The 27,209-nt window shown below is 32.3% G+C and overlaps 2 protein-coding genes across 2 annotated transcripts; both read left to right on the top strand.

Annotated features, from left to right (window-relative positions):
* The first annotated feature begins 17,562 nt into the window (after window positions 1-17,562).
* On the top strand, window positions 17,563-19,109 carry LOC139504019 (uncharacterized). Its single transcript, XM_071294103.1, has one exon. It carries the CDS (start codon window positions 17,577-17,579, stop codon window positions 19,107-19,109), a length of 1,533 nt encoding a protein of 510 aa, XP_071150204.1. The 5' UTR covers window positions 17,563-17,576.
* A 4,174-nt stretch (window positions 19,110-23,283) lies between these two features.
* Window positions 23,284-25,268, top strand: LOC139504269 (uncharacterized). The gene has a single exon (XM_071294338.1). The coding sequence runs from the start codon at window positions 23,588-23,590 to the stop codon at window positions 24,569-24,571; it is 984 nt and encodes a 327-aa protein (XP_071150439.1). The 5' UTR covers window positions 23,284-23,587; the 3' UTR covers window positions 24,572-25,268.
* The last annotated feature ends 1,941 nt before the right edge of the window (window positions 25,269-27,209 follow it).

Below are 27,209 nucleotides of genomic sequence, written 5' to 3'. Positions count from 1 at the left end.
GGTTATTGGTTTTCAGATACTTTCATCTTAGTTTAATATGCCTACAAATATAGCAATCCTTACTACCGTAGTGTACATATAGAAAACACTGATATTTTCTGGTATTCTTTCGTTCTATTTTACAGATTCGAATGTTTTATGTGTTTTTATTCTTTGTACAGGTCTTAATTTGTATAATGTATAGTGATATATTTATATAAATAGAATACAGCTGCAAATTATCACTCACTTAGTTAATTGCTGTCCAAAAGTCATATATAAATCGATTGAGTGAAAACAAATACGGGTAACAAACTAAAACCGAGGGAAACACATGAACTTTAAGAGGAAAAACAACGAAACAGCAGAACACTGAAGAGCAACAAAAACAAACGACAATGCAACATACATAGAAACGAACTAATAGATAACAACTGCCATATTCCTATCTTTTGTTCAGAAAAAAATGGATCGAACCTGGTTACAATTGTGGCTTTGATCTTTTTTGATATCTTTTATATGTTTCAAACAATATATGAATATGAGCTTGTTACTGTAATGTAATTTCACGAAATAGCAAATGTATTATGCTATTTTAACTTTAATGTAATTTTTTAACTTTAAAATATTTGCAAAAGTCTTGTACAATGTTTTATTACAATCATGTGATATTGTTTATATTTACTATGTATTGATGACGAGTAACAAGCTGGCACTTGCCCCAGTTGTAAAGAGGTAGTTTCACAGTGTAATATATATACATATATGTGTGTATATCCTGTACCAAGTCAGGAATATGACAGTTCTTGTCCATTCGTTTTTGATGCGTTTTGTTATTTGATTTTGCCATGTGATTATGGACTTTCCGAATTGATTTTCCTCTGAGTTCAGTATTTGTGTGATTTTACTTTTTTCTTGTTCTCGTTTTTTATATAGATATAGATTTAGCCGTTGGTTTTCCTGTTGGTATTGTTTTACAGTAGTTATTTTAGGTTTTTTTTTATTTCGCTTGCTGTTCGATTTAAGCCAAAGCAAGTTTGATTTTTGAAGTAACATATGAACACATATTGAAATGACTGTATGTCTGTCAGTTTTGCGACCAAACATGGACGCCTATTACACTTCAATAACCTCCTTGGTTTTTTTTGGACTTCATTAAAACGAACTAAATACATCCTTTAAATTATAATCATCAAAGCTGAATTAGGATATAAATTGTTTATGACTAAAGTTTAGCGTGTTAATGGTGATATAAGGAAGAACCTTAAACAAAACAAAAGAATGCATAATAATGACAAGGAAACTTTTAGTTCTACAAATATTTATTGTAAATTTCACTTTCAAAACTATCAAATTATTCCTGGGACCTAAGTGTAGATTGAACAATATTGGACACAAAGTAAGTTAGCAAAACTATATATTTACCAGGTCATACTTATATTTCATCATTATATCATAAATGTTAAAAGGACTCTGGCTGTTCGGCTTATACGATATCAATCAATGCAGTTGAAAGGGCGACTTGTGACAAGTATTGCAAACATACAAATGGTGACAACATGTAAATTAAGGCAACATTTATTTACCGATATACCGATGTTCAAAGATGTATATCACTTAAAGAATTTCTATGTCATTTTGTGTCCGGCTGATTCGTATCAATAGAAATCTTATCATATTCTCTTTATACTATAAAGAAAATAAAAGGGAACCATGGTAAAGAAATTCAATAATACTCAATTAAATTGGTGTAAAGGTGAATAAACGGTTTAGTCTTAGTTGCATGATTTTTTTTATTAGTTGTTAGTGGCTTTGAACTAGCTGTCAGATAACTGCGAGTACTCTCAGATCTGTTCATTGTGTCTTTTTGTGTCGGGATGTATAATTACCGTGCCACGTCCACTTTTATTTTTGTCCATCTGATGAGTTAAGCATTATTCAACTGATTTTTATATGTTCTTATGTTGTACTGTTATACCACTGTTCCAGATTAGGGGAGAGTTGGGATCCCGCTAACATGTTTAACCCCGCCATATTATCTATGTATGTGCCTGTCCCAAGTCAGGAGCCTGTAATTCAGTGGTTGTCGTTTGTTTATGTGTTACATATTTGTTTTTCGTTCATTTGTTTTACATAAATAATGCCGTTAGTTTTCTCGTTTGAATTGTTTTACATTGTCCTATCGGGGCCTTTTATAGCTGACTATGCGGTATGGGCTTTGCTCATTGTTGAAGGCCGTACGGTGACCTATAGTTGTTGATGTCTGTGTCATTTTGGTCTTTTGTGGATAGTTGTCTCATTGGCAATCATACCACATCTTCTTTTTTATATAACGCCATGGATAAAAAAGAAAAAAAACTGACAGAGAAACAACAGCACATAAGACACAACACAGAAAAGTAATGACTAAGCAACACGATCCCAACCAAAAACTGGGGATTATCTCAGGTAAAATGCTTAAAGACAGCTTAACTCTGCAATTTTGTAAGCTTTTGGCATATTTTTATATTTATATATTAAAGTATGATACGAGCATTCTTAGCAAAATTTAATTAAAGCTTTGTATTGTGTTTTAATACAAATTGTTAATTTTGGATAAAGGCGTTTAAATGTATTTAACTTCAAAAACTTTTTTGTTGTTCAACTTCCTGTAGCTTTGAACAACTTTCTGTTTAAAATCATATGAAAGTAAAACAGGGAAATATACCCTTCCTCTTTGTACTAGATCGTTTCACAATGTTGACTTGTTAAAAATCTTGTTATCAAAGTTTATTGCGGATGCATCTTAGCTTTTTTTTACTGTTTAAATTGTTTTACATGGTCATATCAGGGTATTTTGTGGCATTTCTATGTCATTTTGTCTCCGGCTGATTCGTATCAATAGAAATCTTATCATATTCTCTTTATACTATAAAGAAAATAAAAGGGAACCATGGTAAAGAAATTCAATAATACTCAAATAAATTGGTCTAAAGGTGAATAAACGGTTACTGACATACAAGTATTCGTCATACATGGTGTCAACCCCTAATTCATACAGCCTACAAATCACACTTCCAAATCAATCCATCAAGACATTGCATATGTTGTGTTTTATTCACTCTCGCTTGTCTAGAGTATTTTTTGTTGTTGTTATTTTTGTCAAATAAACTGTTGACACAGAGATGTGTCGCGCTTTTATATATTTGATAGTATAATGCAAATGATGAAATCAAAATGGCAATACATTAACATTTAAAATTATGAAAAACATTCAAGTTCAATTAACCATGAATGAAATGACAAGTTTAATATACGTGCCCATTAGCTTATGGTCAATTCTATTCTAATCTTACAGCAGATTTCAGTCAGTATGTAGCTAATGGTAATATCTTTGGTTAGCTTGCTTGTTAGCTGAACCGTGAAGTCATTGTTAGGTACGGTATACTACCCTCCTTTTAAAGTAGCTTAGTCCTACAGAGAGATAGATTTTTTATCTGTTGGGCTAGTCTACTATTAAAGGAGGGAAGTTTACCTTACCTAACAATGACTTCACGGTTCAGCTAACAAGCAAGCTAACCAAAGATATTACCATTAGCAACATACTGACTGAAATCTGCTGTATAAAGAAGTTTAAAACAACAATTAAAACAAACAACATTTATAACCTAAATTTCTCAGTCGGAGCTCAGGTATATGAATGAATGAATGAATATTTTGATATAGAAGTGCAACCTGAATTATAACAAACAATTACATCTATATATATTAGTAATTTCAGCCAGCCAAATAGGCTTATGATGCACTGTACATTGTTTATCATTATTGAAAATAAATGTATGTAAGGTTAAGTCATCTCTACGCCAAAACAACTGAATAAAACTGGTTGCAAATACAACAATATTTTAAACATCTAGATTAATGCAAATTAAGCCCCGAACAAAATACTAGTATTATAAATCATATTACATAAACTGTTATATAACGGAACTAGATATTGCCATTTTATTTGTAAAATCAACATATACCCACAACATTTACAAAAGAGGAAATCCTAAACAATGGCATGTCTGCTCTATGTACCGTTGGAAATTCGACAAAGTATGAAGAAACTTCTGTCACTGAACTGGATACCAAAAATTCATAGGTGTCTTTGCAAGTAACGTTATATTGCTGGTGTTATCAAGTTCTCAACGAAATTTTGTCTATCCTAGCTTCAAAGAGTATATAAATCTAAGTATTTCCCCTTTTGTAATAATATGAAAATATTTGACTTCTCTACTTTTCACCCAAGTATTTTACATTCATAACTTACAGAGTTAGTGAATAGTCAAATGTTGTTTCATTGTTGGTTTATGGATTACTGGTATAAATGTCTTAATTTAGAAAAGGATAAATCAAACTTTGTTATCAAATTTCCTTTCTGAAACTGACGTCATTAAGATTCTTGATTTGTATTTGATATTCATATTTGTTACTTTTTGAGAACGTATTTTTCAACAAATGATTGACATCTTTATCTAAACCATCTGTATTCCTTTTGTTGTCGACATTATCCTTCATTGAAGCGAGACAGATTTCAAATATGAGTTTCAAAACTGAAAATGAGCTACCATAACCTTTACTTCACGTTCAGCTATCAAAATGATGTTAACTTACTAAATAATTCAAATTCAATGACTATTCTAGTCACATCTATCCGATCGACCTTGCATTAAAGGATACTACCCATACAGTTCAGTCTGCTTCGTATCCTGACTTTCATCTAGCATCTCAAAATAAGGGCACATTGGTAACAAAACTTTACGACAAAAGGTATGATTCCAGCTTCCCAAGTGAGAACTTTCCATTCCTATGTAACGAAATTCCAGCAGCTCATACATATATATATATCTCCAAGTTTATACAATATTTCAGGGTTTGCGTTTCCTATCATGATTTACTTGATAGGAGGTACCTGTTTACAAAAAAGGCTATTTGACTAAGGGATCGAATTTATTTAGTATAGGTCACAGATAACCACTTGTAAGTTCTGATGATTATGTTCACAATCCCCTTATCTTGCACTCGAACTTGACGTCACCAACTGAGATTTATTACCAATTAATACTTGCAATGAGCAACATGACGGGTGCAACATATATCAAATGTTTGTTCAGATTCGTATAACTTGGTCTTTATATACCTATGAAATGTTGTGTAAGCATTCTTTTCGACTTTCGTTTTTTACCATGGCGGTCAGTTATACTTCGATTTTTAAGTTTTTAATATCACCTTGATATATTCTGTCTCTCTAATCCGTCTTTTATATATGTATACTAAATCAAATATGAAAAGGAACGGAAAAATAGTTCAGCTTTCTTTAATTTTGTAGTTCATTGTATATTTATAGGTGGTAACTAGATCTTCAAAATGAATAAAGCCAAAGACTGGTGTAGAGCGATATTTATTCTTCCGCTGACAGCGGGGAACTGCAAAAAGGAAACCCACCAAACTTCAATTTCCCATGACGGAAGTATTGCTGGAATAATCGTGCTAACCAGTTTAGTAGTCATGCTAGCTGAAATAATGTACATTTGCAACACCTTTGAGCAAAAAAGCAGAACAGCACCCGAAATATCCAGACCACTTCTGATTGTACTAAACTGTCTCGGAATTTTGTCCTGTATCTCAGTTGGGATTCGAGAACAAATCAAAAAGAGATATATATTAGATACTGACACTCATGATAAAAGCAAATCCCTTAAGTTAAAATTTTTATGTTTATTTTGTTTTGGCTGTGTAGTATATCGTATCCTGAAGATAGCTTTCCATGTTGAATGCAAGGTGTTTGTCCGTATCAGCGATAGTCTGGAAGGAAACGTTTTGTATGATGTTTCTTGTCTTTTGTTTTATCTAATACAAACATTCTTTATCTATTATTTTTGTAAATACCAATTTGTCAATTCTTTGTTTACCTTTTATGGTTTGATTGTAGTTGTTGTCACAAATATTTCGTCGTGGACATACCATGCTACAACCAGTCTAAATTTTTCTGACACTTCTCAAAATAACACAGATCGATGCTTAGAAAGCAACTCATCTTTTTCCGTACGTCAACTGTTACAAAACGTTAGTCCTTTTACAGAACCCATGCTCGCTGAGTACCCGCTGCTGTGCTTGATATTTTTGTCTGGACTATGGCCGAGGACATCAAATAAGCCTTGTAGTAAAGATGTGGACGGTAATGGTACTTATGAAACGTCAGAAATGACAGCATTATTGCAAAGTCAAAGCAGCTTATCACGTAGACCTGTCACTGGAGCACGAAGATTTGTGTTAACATATTGTGTCATACTAATAAGTGTCATGATATCTTTACCTAGACTAGTTATTGAAGTACTCAGATTATTCGGAGTGATGGGAGCTGATTATTTCTGGATTTCCTCTATAACAACCATACTCGAACATACTGTGTTACTACTTGCTCTTGTGCTATGTTTTCGTGCAGTACAACACCAGTGTGGGCCGCGTAATGAGAATACTACATATGACATTGGAAATGTTCTGTTGATTCTTAGCTTTATCATAACGACGGGATACTATACTCTGCACATAATGGCTAAAATACTTCCATATGTAACAACATTTCGAGATTTATTCATTATAAAAGACATCTTAAGGATAATCGTCCTCTATCTCCAAACTGTGTACATATTACAGATGACAAAATACACAATACTATCTTCAAGATCACAGTATTTCTCAGTGAATTATATATGTCTATTAATTGGACTTATTAATTTCGGTTATTGGATTTCAGATACTTTCATCATGGTTCAATTTATCTACAAATTCCAAAATCCAGATTACTACAGCAGTATTCATATTGAAAACACTGACACATTCTGGTTTCCTTTCGTTATGTTTTACCGATTCGAATGTTTTATGTGTTTTTATTCGTTGTACAGGTCTTAATTGATATTGTGAATTATGATATAAACCTGAAAGTAAAGCACATTAAAAACGAAACCAGTAGCCAGTACTGTACAGCTGACTAGAAATATCATTTCATTGACACTATAAAAAGATGTTACTAACTGACTTCACTGCTTCTTTTTTTGTAATTTTATAGGATTTTAAAAGCACTTAACCTAGGTTTGTTTTTTGTAGGAAGCACTTACGTTTTGTTAACATGTTTATACTTCGAAGAACACTTGATTATAGTTAAATGGTTGGTATAACTGTAATAAGAACTCATTCCTCCACTTATTCTTTCAATATGTCCTTCCACAGAAAAATATATTTGACATTTCTGTTCATTGAAAGGGTAGAGCAATAAGCAAATTGTTTTTTTTCACACCTGTCTTTCAGTGAAAGTGTTCGTACATAATGAAAGTTCACTATCGTTCTGTATTGTAGCAGTACTCTTACTTGCATAAGGAATGCATTTGAATACTTGCATTAAAACAAGAGTGGGAATCATCTTTGATATTAACCCACATCTTGTACCAAATTTTATTCAAAGAATAAAAAACGGAGAAAATATTTTCACAATTCTTATCAACTGATTACATTTGGTATACATTTTTCACATTTAAACCATCAATATCAATTTCTAAACATTTTGATATAAAAAGGAACCATATATACAAGTGAATATCTAAAATAGGGAAGATATTCGACCAATATTTTCTTGATTTTGAATTCTGCACCATCTAAAAAATCTTGAGTATTGCCATGATCCATTATGGTTGAATCGAAAATCGCTTACTCAGTACTGCCATAGATACCATAGCCATGCTACTATTCAACATTATCTCTCTGTTCACATAAAGAAATAATCACACATATACCAGGTTGACTGTAAAGACATTCAGGCCATGCACTAACAGAGAAAAACTAACTATTGTACAGTATAGTTAAATTTACCTAAAGCACAGGTGAATTCGATATGATTAACATGGCTGTCAACATCTGTTTTTTCAAGATGGAAATATACAAATTTACAGTATTTGAATATCTTGTTGGTTGTAACGTCTGAAAAGTTTGGAAACAAAATGAAACAATAATGTATTGTATTAGACAATACAAATATGAAATAGGATTTTTGTATCCCTTGTCAAAAATATTAACCACTTAATAAAATAACTTTTTTTTCTATTAAACTTTGTTTAAGAAAAATCTGCACATTATCAAACAGGTTGTGTAAAATTGGTTTCACAAAAAAAAAAAAATTTATTGACGGGAAATATTTCATGCATATTTAGTATATGAACAGCTCTGCAATCATAGTCAACCTGGCTGAAGAGGACAATGTTGCAACTGCATAAATCAAGGTATTCTAGTTAGAAATTTTGTCTTACAAATAAGATACTGTAAATTCAAAAATTATTGCGAGGTTTAAATAAATTCGAATAAATGCGACCGGGTGAGTATCACAATAATGATAAATTGCTTCATAGATCGCAGCTGGTACGACCGCAGAGGTCCAACCCTAAACAGTTGGGACAAAAATGGACACAATATTTACGCTTGATGCAAGTCTGAATTGTGATTGTAATAAAATATTTGACACATTATAGGTTTCAGACACAGAACAACTGTAGTCAAAGAAGACAATAACGATCAAAAACCAAGGAGTAAACAAAGACTCACAAAACCAAAAGACATTTACATCAACAGTTATAAATAATCAATAAGAAACAACACGAACTCCACTAAAAACCGGAAGTGAAATCAGGTGCTCCGGAAGGGTAAGCATTTCCTGCACCGTATACTGCACCCGTCGTCTTATTTCTTTGTTCAGTTCGTTAATGATGGAAAGTTATTATGACTGAGGAAGAATTTCAGATTTGATTTCTGACACACTTTTGTTATAATGGCCAATCAGCTCATGATGGCGACCGCAAAATGTCTTGAGTGATGACCTCAATTTGATTGATTCATAGCCCTGTCTTTTGCAACTTTTGAGAAAGCAGTATTCCTCGTTCAACAAAATCAACGTACTTTGAGCTAGCTCTAGAGTTACGTATTAATCGAGACAAATATACTCCATATGCAGGTGCCGCTGGGATGTTGCTACACAGAAATGGAAAATTGACTATAGGAAAATAAAAATCATCGCGTTAGTCATAAATTTTGGTATATAACCTACCATCAGTAGTCATTTCGGGAAAAAGGTCTAAATATGAAGCATACATATCTGTGTCGGTAGTATCTTAATTACAAGTTCACTTGGATATATTAAATGTAAGTGATCACTGAATCTATTATTATTTAGAACTTAGAATTGGTTATATGATTTGAATTTTTAGTCAATTTTTTTACCCCCTTTTTTAATTTTGTGCAATACACTGTGCTGTTGCGAATTGACCCCCACCCGAAAAAATATAACCCTCTGGTAATAGTACATTAAAAAAAACATGTTTAATATTCAATGATAGTTGTATATTAGAAAAACCTGTGAAATATTCAGTAATAGTTGTATATAAGATAGATAAAAGCAACAGTAGTATACCGCTGTTTGAAAATCATAAATCGATTGAGAGAAAAAAAAGCCAATCCGGGTTGCAAACTAAAACTGAGGGAAACACTTAAATATAAGAGGAGAACAACGACACAACAGAAACACAACCTTAAAATGTAACACACAGAGAAACGAACTATAATATAACAATGGTCATCTTCTTGATTAGGAACAAGTCATTTTGAGAAAAAAAATGGTGGGTTGAAGCTGGTTTTGTGACATGCCAAACCTCTCGCTTTTATGGCAATGTTAAATATAACATTAAAATGACAACATTAAATGACAGGACATAGAAACACTCGCATAATAGCTCACAAAAGGTACTAGGTTTAAAATTTAATTCGCCAGACGCGAGTTTCGTCTTCATAAGACTAACCAGTGACGCTCATATGAAAAATGTTCGAAAGCCAAAACAGATACAAAGTTGAAGAACATAGAGGACCAAAAGTTCCAAAAAGTTGTGCCTAATTCGGCTAGGGTATTCTACCTGGGATAAGAACATCCTTATTATTAAGAATAATTCATACTTTTGCAAACAGTAACTTTTTTTATAAAATTACTATGTAATAGATATACATGATAAAACCGAAGTTGTGACTAACGCACAAAATGACGTCACATTTGAATTTCTGAAAATAAATTCCCCAAAAAAAGATAGGAAAGATAGAATTAGGATAGAATTCAAATACTGGAATAACATTTATTAATCATAATGAAAATAACAATACTTATTAATATCAAATTGTAGTAATTAAATAATTAATTGTAATATCTAGCTATGTCGGTGTTTTTTTCTGAATCAAACTGTAAACCCAATATATTGTATACATTTCGTTCACCCAAACTAAAATCTAATAAATGAACTGGGTGATTAATTACTTATACCACAACACACAAATACAACAGAAAAAAAAAGATTTACAACTACAAACGTTAAGACATTTGACAAAATTGGATTAGAATGACAAATAAAACATCAAAACTAAATACATGAATTTGGGATTGAAAAGTACCGTAACAGTTTCAGGTTGAATATGAAAACGTCAACTAAGTGGAAACAAGAGTGCACACGCTGAAATGTCTCGCCTTCTTTATTAACCATTGATATCATGTTGATAGACGTAAATATAAAGCTTTATTACAACTATCACATACATTTAAAATGGTAAAAAAAAATGAGTTCAAGGTCATAAAAACCATATTTAATCTAAATCAGTATATCTTAATCAGTCGACATGGGTTTTTTTTCCTTTTACTCCATTTGATATACATTTTAAACCACATTTTGATCCCCTCCAGTTTCTGATAGGGTTCGTGTTGCTCTGTCGAACTAAATACGTCCTTCCAAAATCAAATCTAAACATGGCATAAATCATAAGCTACAGTGGTTAGTTTTGTTCTAAGATGATAAACCTTGAAACAATTTGTCAACAAAAGAATGAAGAATAATTGACAAGGAAATGTTTTAAATTTTAACCATAATTTTCACTATCCGTACTTACACAATATCTATTGGGCCGTACGTGTAGATGGAGAAATACTAAATTCAAAGTAAGTTGGTATTACATATGTCATTATACATTTATAAAACGAATCACGTATACGTTTACTTTAGTTTCTCCTACATCACCCACCATACGAATTAACACTCGGTCAATATATTACGATATGGTTTAGAACACAACCGCTAAAATACGAATCAGACGACTAAACAGATATCATTAAGATTTAACATCGCCAAAACATGTCAATAGTAACATCAACACATTGATGAGACACCAACATATTGATAAGACACCATATCGGTAAACCAAATTGTTATAGTGACGGTCAACCAATGTGATTGGCAATTTTGGAGTAGATCTCTTTGACATTTTATGAATCTAATGGACACCGCTGGTTATTTATACCTCATCACAATACGTTTTACGTTTAAAAGGATGGCGGTAAGAACTTTACACAAATAGTTGGTTGAATGTCTAAATAAGGCAGATATGATTTTTATAAGCTTTAAGTATCCAGTGTAAAGATGAGATTTTCATCTTGTTTTAATACCAAAGTAGAGAAGGACGGAATTTTCTCATTGACATTAATAATATATTTTATGGATATATGTAAAATTGTTCTGTACCTGTTTACAAATACGGATATTTATTTATTCAAATTTGCTGTCATAAAATTAAGAAATAATTGTATATTAAAGGGGCACTAGCTACGAGATATATAAAAAATCTAAAGTTTGATTTTTTCTGTTCAATCAATAATGAAAGTGAAATTGTGAAATAACAATTCGCTTTTTGCAGCCAAAAAGGTTAAATTTTGTCAAATTACGCTAAGGAACATTGGTAATTAGTAATTCACTTGCAAGTGAATGAGTCGACCTCTTTAAATCCGTATTCATGTGAACTTCAATTTAACCCCATAACTAGAAATTGACAACGCATGGATTGTACGTGTACTGGTTATTTAAAGAAAAAGAATGTCAACAATGAAAGTGAAACTACGGTAAATCATTTGATTACTAATTCGATGCACATAAAATCATTCTTATACGGTTAAAAACAATGAGAAACATCTATTTTTAATCTATGAAATAAAATCAAACAGACCTAAAAAAAAATCCAATTGCACGTGTTGGTTTAATCTATTCATATCTTTATTCATGTTTGCATCGCTTATATGGTCATCTGAGGTCAAATCGGTAGTTAATTAGATGGCGTCTGGACTGAAATACACACGAAACGAACCTATATATTATCTACCCCATGCTATGTAAACTGTTTATTTTAGACTTTTGATAGTTTGGATAAATGTTTTACATTGTTATAAATCAAATATAAGAATTTGAGTCAAATCGGTGACCATGAATTTGACAGCTAGTGCCCCTTTAAGGACTGTATCTCAATCAGTTCTGATAGATTGTCTGACTTTTCTTTTGGTCCTTCCAGGTTTATTCAGCTCCTCTATGTTTGTTCTATGTTTTGGATTTAAAACAATTGTCATAGGGAAGTTTTTTCACAAAAGAATAGAGAACATATAACTGACAAGGAAATTTAACAAGCTTTAACCGTAATTTTCAATATCCTTTACTTGCTCAATATTATCTGGGTCGTATGTGCTGAAGGAACAATATCAAATACAAAGTAGGTTGTCATTGCATTTGTAACTTAATGCTCACAATTGGTCCACTTGAAACGTAAATAACAGTTAACACAAGTTATTAGTATGCACGCTACAAATGTGACATCGTTTAATTCTAAAATAAAAAAAAATTCACGTATGCAATTTAGCGTAAATTACGATAATAAAGGATGAAATGTTTCACTACCATATGCGACTTGATCAAACAATTTTTCATTGCGCTATAATCTATAGTTCTGCATATAAGTGGATATACATTTGTAAGATAAATAACGTATATCATGCATATGTTTATCATCAAAGTATTTTAAAAATGCTCTAAGATAGCTGAAAACTGCACTTTGTGTAATTAACTATAAAAGAGGGACAGTCAAACTCGAAAATAAACTGACAACGCCATGGCTAAAAATGAAAAAGACAAGCAGACAAACAATACAACACATGACACAACATAGAAAACTAAAGAATAAACAACACGAACCCCACCAAAAACCACAGGTGATCTCATGTGCTCCGGAAGGGTAAGCAGATCCTGCTCCATATGTGGCACCCGTCGTGTTGCTTAGGTAGCACTCCACAGTTAGGTGTGTAGTTTCGCATTTTGGCCCCTGTGGATTTTTCAAATATGAGAGCTAGTGTGCAATAAAATTCATTTTTGGATAGCTGAGTATTAAAATAGCCTTTGTATTGGGTTTATATGAACATCATGATTATGTAATGTATGTAATATAGGCTGTTTTCTGTATGACAGTCCGTATTTGCATGTCCCTACCATACATTGGTCCGGCATTTATTGCAATGTTTATTTCCAACTTTTTATCGCACGAACTTTGTGATTGGATTTTACGAAAAAATGAGGCGAAAGACACCCATTTTTTATTTGATCATTAGGAAGATTTATGAAATCAGTTTCTAAAAAGGTATCACTCAAAGGCATTGAAATTCTAGTTTGATCAAAATTTTTGGGGGATATGTGACATGTCCACCCCCCTTTTTGCAATATTTTATGGTAAATAAATGCAGAATGTTGCCATGGATACACATAATAGGAATTAATTTTCACTCTTTCAACTTTTGAAAATCAAATCTATGAAATATACTGATTACATACATATGCACATGTACAACACAAACAGTTAGGTTAATGTATTAGAAATCCAGGAATAGGAGATGATAAAAAAAATTGTGGCTCATTTTTAATTTTATTTTCTAACTGTGGAGTGCTACCTTATGGCACATCAGAAAGCACAGAAATGCACTTTTTAAGATAACACTTACCACAAATCTTTAGTCTTTTGTGTTCTTGTTTTAGTGCTGAAGGTAAAAAATCTGCTATGAATGCAATTTATGTTTATTTTATTGTTTACTGTCCTTAGCAACCAAATATACACATTTTGACACTTAGACATGTTGCGGTCTTAAATTTGTACTTAATTAGCTTCACCATTGTAACCAAATATTGCGCTTTATATGATATCCTCAGAATGTATCGCTTTATATTTTTGAATGCGAATAAATCAAATAAACATTTTTAGCAGGATTTTAGATTATAATTTGGCATTAATTAAATTTAATGATGCCAGTACTGCTAGAAATTTATACCCTGCTTGAGAGCTTCTAAACCAAGGTTAGGTATGCTATTTACAGCAAAATTGACCTATAAGTGCTTTCAAATACCTGAAAATTGTACAATTTGTCCTCTTTGAAGGTAATTTTATGATTTTAAATAAGATAATGGGAAAAGTTTTAGAAATTTACCCCAAAAATGAGACAGACTTGAAGTTTTTCACTATGATCCAGCATTTATTTTTAAATCACTTTTTGTCGCGTTTCAACATCAACTGCTAACCTTCATAAAATCATTATTACTGAACCAATTTTAAAAACTAAGGTACCATTTTCATCGTAACCGCTAGTAGAACACAGAAAATATAATAAAAATTGAGGCAGGACGGGAAAAATTTTCCCTTAAGGTAGCACTCCACAGTTAGGTGTGTAGTTTCGCATTTTGGCCCCTGTGGATTTTTCAAATATGAGAGCTAGTGTGCAATAAAATTCATTTTTGGATAGCTGAGTATTAAAATAGCCTTTGTATTGGGTTTATATGAACATCATGATTATGTAATGTATGTAATATAGGCTGTTTTCTGTATGACAGTCCGTATTTGCATGTCCCTACCATACATTGGTCCGGCATTTATTGCAATGTTTATTTCCAACTTTTTATCGCACGAACTTTGTGATTGGATTTTACGAAAAAATGAGGCGAAAGACACCCATTTTTTATTTGATCATTAGGAAGATTTATGAAATCAGTTTCTAAAAAGGTATCACTCAAAGGCATTGAAATTCTAGTTTGATCAAAATTTTTGGGGGATATGTGACATGTCCACCCCCCTTTTTGCAATATTTTATGGTAAATAAATGCAGAATGTTGCCATGGATACACATAATAGGAATTAATTTTCACTCTTTCAACTTTTGAAAATCAAATCTATGAAATATACTGATTACATACATATGCACATGTACAACACAAACAGTTAGGTTAATGTATTAGAAATCCAGGAATAGGAGATGATAAAAAAAATTGTGGCTCATTTTTAATTTTATTTTCTAACTGTGGAGTGCTACCTTATGTGATAACAAATCAGGTAAATAGTCAGGTAAAGTCAGGTAAATAATCAGGTAAATAGTAACTATAAATGTCTATGAAGAACAACTTTAGCTAAATGCAGATGCAATTTAAAGAAAAGATATGTTCTGTCTTTGAGAAAAAAATAAATTCATGTTGGTTAATGATGAAAACAATATCCTACAAACATATGTCAGTTTATTTGTAATTTCGCAACGGAACTTTCTTTTGCCACTATGTGTGTAGCATTGAACTGAATTAATAGATTATAGGAGTTTAGTATCATACTATAAAAATAAATAAAACGAACATAGATAAAGGCAACAATAATATACCGCTGTTCGAAACTTATAAATCGATAGAAAAAAACAAATCCGGGTTACAAACTAAAACTGAGGGACACGCATTAAATATAAGAGGGGAACAACGACACAACAATAAAATGTAACACACACAGAAAATAACTAAATATTAGACAAAATCCGATCAGAATAATAAATATAACATCAAAACTGAATACATGATTTTGGGATAGAAAAGTACCGTGACACGTCTTATAATAATGTGAATTCACACTCAAATATAAGAGAAAACAAACGAAACAACAGAAATACAACGTTAAAATGTAACACACACAGAAACGAACTATAATATAACAACGGCCATATTCCTGACTTGGTACAGGACATTTAAAAAGAAATAAAAAATGGTGGGTTGGTTTTGTGACATGCCAAACCTCCCGCTTTAATTGCAATGTTGAAATTGTTGAATATAACATTAAAATGACAACATTACATAACAGGACTACAATACAAATAAATAGGAGAACATATAGGACAAAGAAACAATGGAATAAAAGCTAACAAAAGGCACCAGATTTAAAATTTAATAAGCCAGAAGTGCGTTACGTCCACAAAAGACTAAATAGTGACGTCCAGATACAAAAGTTGGACAGCCAAAACAAGTATTAAGTAGAACAGCAATGAGAACCAAAAGTTCAATAAAGTTGTCCCCAATACGGCTAGGGTTTTCTGCTTGGGATAAGAACATCCTTATCAACTAGAATAATTTATACTTTTGAAAACAGTAAATTTTATAAAATGGCTTTATAATAGATATAGATGATTAAACTGAAGTATTAACTAATTACAGAAAAAAAAGATACATTACATTAACCAACATAATCCAACACACAAAAATACACACACATAAACCATATCATTCCAACAACTGGTTGTAGAATAAATGTGTTTATTTCCTATGTAAAAACCGTATGTGTGAACCAATTATATTAATTCGAAAAAATAGATAGTACACAGCTAGTTCCATATAGAATTCGGATAACATGACAATATACGAAATCTCTAGTCATCATATCAAAGTAGGTCCAGTTGATACAGTTCTCTGACTTGTTCTTTGCTTCTAGAAAATGACACAAAAAAGAGTTCGAACATATTTTTAGCATTGTGATATTTTAAATGCCTATTTAATTAGGTATTGGATATTTTTCTTAAACGAGATTATGTGGCAGAGAGGTATAAAATTGAGAATGGAAATGGGGAATGTGTCAAAGAGACAACAACCCGCCCAAATAAAAAAAACAACAGCAGAGGGTCACCAACAGGTCTTCAATGTAGCTAGAAATTCCCGCACCCGGAGGCGTCCTTCAGCTGGCCCCTAAACAAATATATACTAGTCCAGTGATAATGAACGCCATACTAATTTCCAAATTGTACACAAGAAACTAAAATTAAAATAATACAAGACTAACAAAGACCAGAGGCTCCTGACTTGGGACAGGCGCAAAAAATGCGGCTGGGTTAAACATGTTTGTGAGATCTCAACCCTCCACCTATACCTCTAAACAATGTAGTAAAGTAAACGCATAACAATACGCACATTAAAATTCAGTTCAAGAGAAATCCGAGTCTGATGTTAGAAGATGTAACCAAAGAAAATAAACAAAATGACAATAATACATAAATAACAACAGACTACTAGCAGTTAACTGACATGCCAGCTCCAGACTTCAACTAAACTGACTGAAAGATTATATATATATCGGGTAGAAAAAAAAACTTTGAACAAATTCGAAATCACCAATATGATCATTTTTGACACTCCTAAAGTATCTAATACAACTATTTTCAAAGGCCTTATACCGAACTACGAGGAAAACATGAAAAACGTTCTAGGAGAAACTTTGTATAGTCTATAAATCAGACAGTTAGACGATTTAATAAATTAAGACATCAACAAACAGTGCTCTATATCTCATGCGAAGTTCCATTAACAATATTGTATGTTTTTACAGGTACTAACTATTAATTCAGAATGAACAACGCGAAAGACTGGTGTAAATCGATATTTATTCTCCCCCTGACAGCTGGGAACTGCAAAATCAAACGAGATCATATCTCCCATGATGGAAGTATTTCAGGATTAATCATGCTCACCAGTTTAATAGTCATGTTGGGTGAAATGATGTACATTTGTCGTTCGTTTAAGGAAACAAACAAAACAGCACCTGATAACTCCCAACAACTAATGACTGTATTGAACTGCATAGGAATTTTGTCATGTATATCAGTTGGAATACGAGAACAAATAAGAAAGAGATATATTTTAAACCTTCAATCTCATGATAAAAGCCAATCCCCAAAGTTGAAATTTTTATGTTTGTTTTGCTTGGGATGTGTAGTATATCGTACCATAAAAATAGCTGTTCATGTTAAATGCAAGGTGTATGTCCGAATCCATGATAGTGTGGAAGGAGCTGTTTTATATGATGTTTCATGTCTTTCCTTCTATCTAGTACAGACAGGCTTTGTCTATTTTTTTTCTAAATACAAGTTCGTCAATTCTTTGTTTACCTTACATGGTTTGGTCATTATTGTAGTAACAAATATTTCCTCGTGGATATACCAAGCTACTGGAGAACACGATCTTTTAAGAGGTTCGCCTAAAAACATCACAGATCGATGCCGGGAAAGTAACTCATCTCTTTCTTTGGATAATCTTTTTCAAAATGCAAGACCTTTTACTGAACCCATGCTAGCCGAGTACCCACTGCTGTGCTTAATATTTTTGTCAGAAATGTGGCCAAGTACAACGAATTCGCATTGTAATATAGAAGATTGTAATGAATCGATGGAAGCGTCAGAAATGACAACATTGATACAAAACCAAAGTAGCGTATCGCGAAGACCTGTCCCTGTTCCACGAAAGGTATGGGTAACCTTATGTACGGTACTGATAAGCGGCATGATTTATTTACCTAAACTAGTTACTGAACTTCTGAGAATATTTGGAGATTTAGGGGATCGTTTTTTCTGGATTTCCTCTATAACTACAACACTCGAATATACTGTGCAACTTCTTGCTATTGCGGTTTGTTTTCATTCAGTGCGACGTCAAAAACCACGTAAAGAGCATACATCATATGACATGGGAAATGTTCTGTTGATTCTTAGCTTTATAATAGCAACAGGATATTTCATTCTGCCTTTAATGATGCAAATTCTTCCCATTTTCAAACAATATCGAGGTTTATTCATTTTTAAAGACAGTTTGAGGATTATTGTCCTGTATCTCCAAACCGTGTATATTTTACAGATGACAAAATATTCAATATCATCTTCAAGATCACAGTATTTCTCAGTTCATGATGCATGTCTATTTATTGGACTAATCAATTTTGGTTATTGGTTTTCTGATACTTTCATCGTGGCTCAATATGAAAAGAAATTCCGAGATCCTTACTACCGTAATATGCCGATAGAAAATACTGACATCTTCTGTGTTCCTTTTGTTTTATTTTACAGATTTGAATGTTTCATGTGCTTTTATTCTTTGTACAGGTCATAATTTTTATAATATAGTTTTATAAGTTGCGTCTGAAAATAAAAATTAAACACATCTTCAACTACAAACTACAGCTTTTTTTATTTGCATGTGCTTCAAATGAAATTACAATGAAAAGAAAGGTGTCATAAACTATTGTTGAAAGAATACGTTACAACTTAAAATTAGTACAACAAATTTACATCAATAACAATTGTTTGGAACCTATGAACCTCTCAAGGGCAACTTGATTATATATATATATGTTAAGCAGGTATGTTCCTAATGAGTACATTTTACGGGAAAATACACGCTTGTGAAAATCATCACGACAAAGAAACACAAACGCTTATAACTTGTGTTATACGTTTTTTTCATATATAAATATATAGGACTCAAATCTATGGTGGGTTCCAAATCTGTGGCAGATTCTTAATTTATGGCAAATATGACGTCATGTCATCCCAAATTTATTGCAGATGTTTTACAATCATAAATCTATGTCAAGATTTGTAATTTCCTCATCTATGGCGGATTTTTGTTGTTTCCAAATGTCGTGCAAATGGAGAACAATGCAGTACATATACGATCAATGACATGTGGAAAAAGTGGAAATGTGCGACAACAGGAGCATGTTTATAAACATTTTTGAAAAAACTTTCTATACAGTTGTCTCATTGGCAATCATACCACATCTTCTTTTTTATATTTCCATAATTAAATCATGATGGCACATTGCAATGATGTGCCCCGCAAAAAAAAACATTTTTTAACCCACTCATTAGAGCAACTAGTAAGTCCCTTAAGGTGGTATCCAACACCTTGACTCAAATTAATTTGGCTCGTTTAATTTTCATAAAGTTTTAACAAAATATTTACTTTGACCCTTTGAAAAAAATATAAAAATTTCTCAAAAAATTTGAACCAATCACTTTCCCTGACAAAAATAATTGGTTATATAGCAGTTTGACACACACTAATTTTGATCATTGAGAAGTTTAATATTTCCTTATCAATAAAGGCAACAGTAGTATACCGCTGTTCGAAATTCATAAATCGATAGAGAAAAAACAAATCCGGGTTACAAACTAAAACTGAGGGAAACGCATATAATATAAGAGAACTACGACATAACCGAAACACAACATTAAAATGTAACACACACACAAACGAACTGTAATATAACAATAGCCATTTCCCTTTACTTAGTACAGGGCATTTTAAATAAAAATGGTGGATTGAACCTGGTTTTGTGGCATGCCACTCCTCCTGCTTCCATGGTGATGTTAAATATAACATTAAAATGACAACATTATATGACAGGACTGCAATACACATACATTGGAGAAATTAAATGAATTATAGCCAACAAAGGGTACCAGGTCAAAATTTAAATACGCCTAACGTGCACCACGTCCACACAAGAATTACTAAGTTTAAAAGCCAAAAGAAGTACAAAGTTGAAAAGCACTGAGGTCAAAATTCTTAAAAAGTTGTAACCAATACGCCTGGGACAAGAACATCATTCTTATTTAGAATTTAGAATAATTCATACCTTTGTGAACAGTAAATTTTAGAAAAAGATTATAAAATAGATCTCTACATGATTAAACTGAAGTGGTGACTAGCTATAGAATAAAAACGGACACATTACAAAAATACACAGCCGTGTCAGCCTAACCCCAGTGTAACGCTAAAAATGACGTCAAATTAGAATTTGTAAAACGAGTTCCCAGAATTTGTATGGAATTCAAGATTAGATTTGTATGACTATCTAACATTTATTATTAACAGTGAAAATTACAATATTAATTAATATCAAATTATAGTAGTAATTAGATAATAGTATTATCTAGCTATGTCGATGTTTCTTCTGGAATAAACTGTAAACTAAATATATCGTGTAAGGTTCATAGATCCGAACTAAAAATTAATAAATGAAATGGATGATCAACTATCTTTACCAAATCACACGAATTCAAAAGAAAAAGAAAAAAAAAACAGTGGTGCCCGTATTCATCGCATGATTCGGCCTGTACAGCACATTTTGTTCCTATTCTGGATAATAGGTGGTAAAAGTCATCTTCCTTGTTACCAAACGCAAATTGTTGTAGAAGGAAATACCTATATCAGGTATTTAAATATATATGGGTCCCGCCATCGTTAGCAGTGGCAACGATTAAATAGCCGGTATGGCGCTTTTCAATTGTGACGGGATTTTTCCCCGAATTATTACGCAATTTCAAAATCTGCCATAAATTTGAGTTGGTTGGCGTTTAAAACGTCACATTTGTCAAAGATAAGGAATCTGCCATAGATTTTGGAACCCTCCATAGATTTGATTCCTACACATATAAGATATATAAGTAATTTAAAATTAGCATTTTAATTCATTCAAACCTATCTGAATACGTTATTGTGAATGGTTGAAGAATGTCACTAATTTAGTTTGCTCCGTTCTTTTATGTGAATTTAATGGTGCGTTTATTTATGGGAATAGCAAATATTTGCCTTCACCAAGAGCGCTTCCATCCAAAAGAATTGCCGTATTTTTCCTATCAGAATCTAAGTAATTCACGGGGGCTTGAATGTATACTGACACCATAAATTATTTCTTAAAAAGTCTTGTGAGTCACTTTCAGGAACAAGGAAACACTACCAATGAGCCGTGAAATTGTGGCTAAATTGTAAACTACTAAAATGAAAAATATTTAAAGTTATCACAAGGAAATACTATTGAACAAAAAACTAAAGTATCACTGACAGGGAAGTGTACAATAGTTAATTTTCAATACTGAACTAGCATGTAATATTATTTGGTCATAATTTGTAGATCGGATATAGTCTATGTATAATGGCATAGATGTATACACATACACTCGTAACTATCAAAGGTAAGTATGGTTTAGTCTGTTTTGGCTTATGGATATGTCAGCTGGTGCTGTTTGTTAACGTCTAGCGGCAAAAAATACATACTTATACAGGACACAAATTTACAGGTAAACGTAAAATAATGATACCGTACAAGAATAGTTATCAAAGGTACCAGGATTATAAGTTAGTACGCCAGACGCGCGTTTCGTCTACATACGACTCATCAGTGACGCTCATATCAAAATATTTATAAAGCCAAACAATTACAAAGTTGAAAATCATTGATGAACTAAAATTCCAAAAAGTTGTGCCAAATACGGCTAAGGTAATCAATGCCTGGGATAAGAAAATCCTTAGTTTTTCGTAAAATTCAAAGTTTTGTAAACAGGAAATTTATAAAAATGACCACATTATTGATTTGTGGTCATTTTTATAAATTTCCTGTTTACAAAATTTTGAATTTTACGAAAATATAAGGATTTTCTAAAAGTATCTTTCTTTACACCAGGTCTATTATAGATCTATTCATTTTATATCACATATGTGTATTTCAAGTTACTAACAATAATAATTAAGTCTCATAATGCATGGTAGAATTGAAATGCTCAAATATAGCTGAATACTACAATTTTGTAATATTTTGACACATTTTTAGTACATTTTTTATTATAATTAGTAAGACTTATAAGCCAAATGAAACTTTAATTCACAGCAAAGCTATCATCGTACAGTTTATTGTTTTCCCATTTAAGTATTTATATATTAATTGTCTTTTTGATTTTTTATGTTTAACTTTCTTTTTTTATGTTAAACCGCTGTCTTACTTATATAATTTGAGGGAAACTAATAAATGTATATTTGTAGGCTAGATCATCAGAATGAACAAAGCCAAAGACTGGTGTAAAGCGATATGCATTCTTCCCCTCACAGCGGAAAACTTGAAAAACAAAACACACCGATATAACATCCCTCATGATGGCAGTATCGCGGGATTAATCATTCTAATTAGTTTGATAGTCTTACTAGCCGAAGTAATATACATTTGCAACACGTTTGAAGAAAAAAACAGCATAGCACCTGTGATAACGCGACCTCTTCTGATTGTCTTGAACAGCATCGGAATTGTATCTTGCATTTAGTTGGGATACGAGAAAAAAATCCAAAAAAGATATATTTTATCCATTCGTTTTTGATGCGTTTTGTTATTTGATTTTGCCAATGGGTGTCTTTCGCCTCATTTTTTCGTAAAATCAAATCACAAAATTCGTGCGATAAAAAGTTGGAAAAAAACATTACAATAATTGCCGGACCAATGTAAGGTAGGGACATGCAAATACGGACTGTCATACATAAAACAGCCTATATTACATACATTACATAATCTTGATGTTCATATAAACCCAATACAAAGGCTATTTTAATACTCAGCTATCCAAAAATGAATTTATTGCACACTAGCTCTCATATTTGAAAAATCCACAGGGGCCAAAATGCGAAACTACACACCTAACTGTGGAGTGCTACCTTAGATACGGAATCTCATGATAAAAACAAATCCCTTAAACTGAAATTTCTATTTTTGTTTTGTCTTGGATGTGTACTGTATCGTATCCTCAAGATCGCATTCCATGTTGAATGTAAGTTTTTTTTCCATATCAACGACAGTCTGGAAGAAGCCGTTTTATATAATATTTCGTGTCTTTCATTTTATGTGGTTAAAACATGTTTTTATCTTTTATTTTTCTAAATACCAATTGGTCAGTTCTTTGTTTACCTTTTATGGTTTGATTATAATTGTGGTCACAAATATTTCTTCGTGGACGTACCTTGCCTCAAGCAGTCAAAACTTTTCGGACATTTCTCAAAACAGTACCTATCGATGCGTAAATAACAACTCATCTCTTTCCATTCGTCATCTATTACATAAAGTCAGTCCTTTTATAGAACCCATGCTCGCTGAGTACCCGCTTCTGTGCTTGATATTTTTGTCAGGAATATGGCCGAGAACATCGCATACACCAGGTTGCATAAAAGACGACAACAATGTTTCTTGTGAAACGTCAGAAATTACAGCATTATTGCAAAGCAAAACCAGCGTGACGCGTAGACCAACCACTGTTCCACGAAAACAAGTGTTTACATACTGTATCATACTAATAAGTGGCATAATATCTTTACCTAGACTAATCATTGAAGTACTCAGATTATTGGGGTTAATAGGACCTGATTTATTTTGGATTTTATCTATAACTACCATATTCGAATGTATTGTGTTACTACTTGCTCTTGCGGTGTGTTTTCGTGCAGTACAACACCAGTGTATTCCGCATATTGAGAATTCTTTATACGACATCGGAAACGTTCTGTTGATTCTTAGCTTTATCTTAACGACGGGATACTATACTCTGTACTTAATGGCTAAAATACTTCCAATCGTCACGAAATATCGAAGTTTATTCATTGTAAAAGGCATTTTAAGGATTATCGTCCTATACCTACATACTGTATACATTTTACAGATGAAAAAATGCACGATAACATATACAAGATCAAGGTATTTCTCAGTGAATCATATATGTTTATTAGTTGGACTTATCAACTTTGGTTATTAGATTTCTAGTACTTTCATCGTGGTACAATATATATATAAATTCCAAAATCCAGTTTACTACAGCAATTTTCATATCGAAATCACTGAAAAAGTCTTGTTTCCTTTTGTTATGTTTCACAGATTCGAATGTTTTATGTGTTTTTATTCGTTGTACAGTCCCTAATTAGTTTTGTATATTTTGATATTGGCCTGAAAATGAAAAACATTAAATATCCAGCCAGCAGTAAGCACTGACATGAAAATGCTGATAATATTTAATGAAATATGCTTTTAAACATAGTTTTTAAAATTGAATGCTTCTCTGTGAAATTTTAAAGGGTGTTTGAATCTTTGAACATGTGCTAACTTCAGCTTGATGCGATTCTGTGTTGTTAGCACACTCCCAAAAGGAATTATTGATTACTAGTATGATAGAACTAATCAGAGATACCAGCTTTACTATCATAACTTACTCTAGACGCGCGTTTTATCTACTCACGCCTGCAGCAAAACTTGGAAAGGTTTGTATGTATGTGATATATATTGGTTACTCTACTTAAAGAAAGTGCAAAGCAGACCACGAATTTGAAATCCATATCCTTCCACAGTAAAAAAAAATGGATGATATATATTCCCTCCAAAAAGGCCGAATACTCAATCATAAAGAAGTAATTGGTCTGAATGTATGTCTATAAATAAAGGCAACAGTAGTATACCTATGTTCAAAAGTTATAATTCTTTAAAGCAAAACCAAATCCGGGTAATAAACTTAAATCGAGGGAAACACATCAACTATAAGAGGAAAACAACGGAACAACAGCACCTCTGAACTACCACAAAAAGCTAACGCCACCATACATAGAATTGGACTATATAACATTTTCTTATTTAGAAAATAATGGATTAAACCTTGTTTAACTATCTAGACCTTTCATTTCCACAGTTCCATAAAATTCCATTACGTGATGTGTGAACAAAACAAACAGACATTATAGGTAAAAATTTCAAACACTCAGGGTTGAAAAATGTAAAGTTGTGAAAGAAGTGGTTTCAGAGAAAGATCGAGATATAAATTTTCCAGAAGTTCTTAAAAGAGAGGCGAAAGATACCAGAGGGACAGTCTTACTCATAGATTGAAAATAAACTGACAACGCCATGTCTAAAAAATAAAAAGACAAACAGATAAATAATAGTACACTAGACACAACATAGAAACTAAAGGCTGAGCAAGACGAACCCCACCAAAAACTCCGGGTGATCTCAAGTGCTCCCGAAGGGTAAGTAGATCCTGCTTCACATGTGGCACCCGAGAGTTTTTTAGCATCCACAAATGGTTTATACCACTGCACGAGTAAACAGTTTCACAGTATTTTGGAAGACCCTATTTTACTGCAGACATGGTTTGTATCAATCTAATGGACAAAGAACATGCAAGTGAACTTGAAATGTACCGTTGCGTGTATTCGATTTTGTGAATCTTTTGTATCCAATACAAAGACGGTAAGTCATCCGAGTTGATGTTTAATGTAATGTCCATTGAAGCTATGAAGAACTTATGATTTGCCAAAATCACATCCTTGTAAAATGATATATTTTTTGTATATGGGATTACATCAGTGCTAATAGTAGTACGATTTACATACAAGGACAATATGATTAAAGCTGTGTCTGCAGGAACAACAACATTCTTATCGGGAAGAGATGATAGACATTTAATAGCCTGAAAACGGACTTTGGTCTCAACACAGTTTTCCACTTATGAATATGACGTTTTATTAACGACCTGATTGTTTTGACTCATTCTACTGTAGTCATTAGTGGAATCCACAATTGTTTTGAAGTTATGGTTCCAATTGATGTGTGTGGGTTCTCTAAACTTAGGTCCATGAGATATCACCTTTCGTTAATATTCATGCTGAATTATGTTTAAATCCAGATTAACAATACGGCTAAAGGGGCTGTAAATATAAGACGAGAACAGTTACATGTCAGATGTTTTAAATCAAGGTCCTGCAATGCAAGACCCACCAGCCCAGTAGTCAGCACCTCGGTGTTGACATGAATATCAATTATATGGTCATTTTTATAAATTTCCTGTTTACAAACTTTAAATTTTTTGAAAAATTAGGGATTTTCTTATGCAATCTAAGGCAAAGATTACCTTAGCAGTATTTGGCACAACATTTTGGGACTTTGGGAACGCAACGCACTTCAACTTTGTATTTGTTTGGCTTTATAACTATTTTGATCTGAGCGTCACTGATGAGTCTTATTGAGACGAAACGCGCGTCTGGCGTATTAAATTAAAATCCAGGTACCTTTGATATCTATCCGCACAGAGATCAATAAAAAATAATATGATAGTACATAATGGATTGAGACAGCTTTATAAAGTATATACAAGGTACTGTAAGCAACCATAACACAAATTTTTTTCACAAATATCGTACTTTAAAAATAATAATAGGATGTGGTTTGATTTTCAATGACACAACTATCCATCTAAGACCAAATTTCGTTGGCGTTTGCGACAAATAACCGTATGGCATTCCACCTGAAGAATTATCCCACGCTGCATATCAAATATAGAGCAACACAATGACCCGTTTACAACCATTCAAAAGAGAAAGACAACTCATTAACATATAAACAAACAAAAG

Source organism: Mytilus edulis, chromosome 1 (genome assembly GCF_963676685.1).
Source record: "Mytilus edulis chromosome 1, xbMytEdul2.2, whole genome shotgun sequence".
Lineage (NCBI taxonomy): Eukaryota > Metazoa > Mollusca > Bivalvia > Mytilida > Mytilidae > Mytilus > Mytilus edulis.
This window is presented reverse-complemented; position numbering and strand designations above follow the sequence as displayed.

Coding starts and splice junctions, on each gene's coding strand:
- LOC139504019 (XM_071294103.1), top strand. CDS start 17,577: ATGAACAACGCGAAAGACTGGTGTAAATCGATATTTATTCTCCCCCTG.
- LOC139504269 (XM_071294338.1), top strand. CDS start 23,588: ATGTTGAATGTAAGTTTTTTTTCCATATCAACGACAGTCTGGAAGAAG.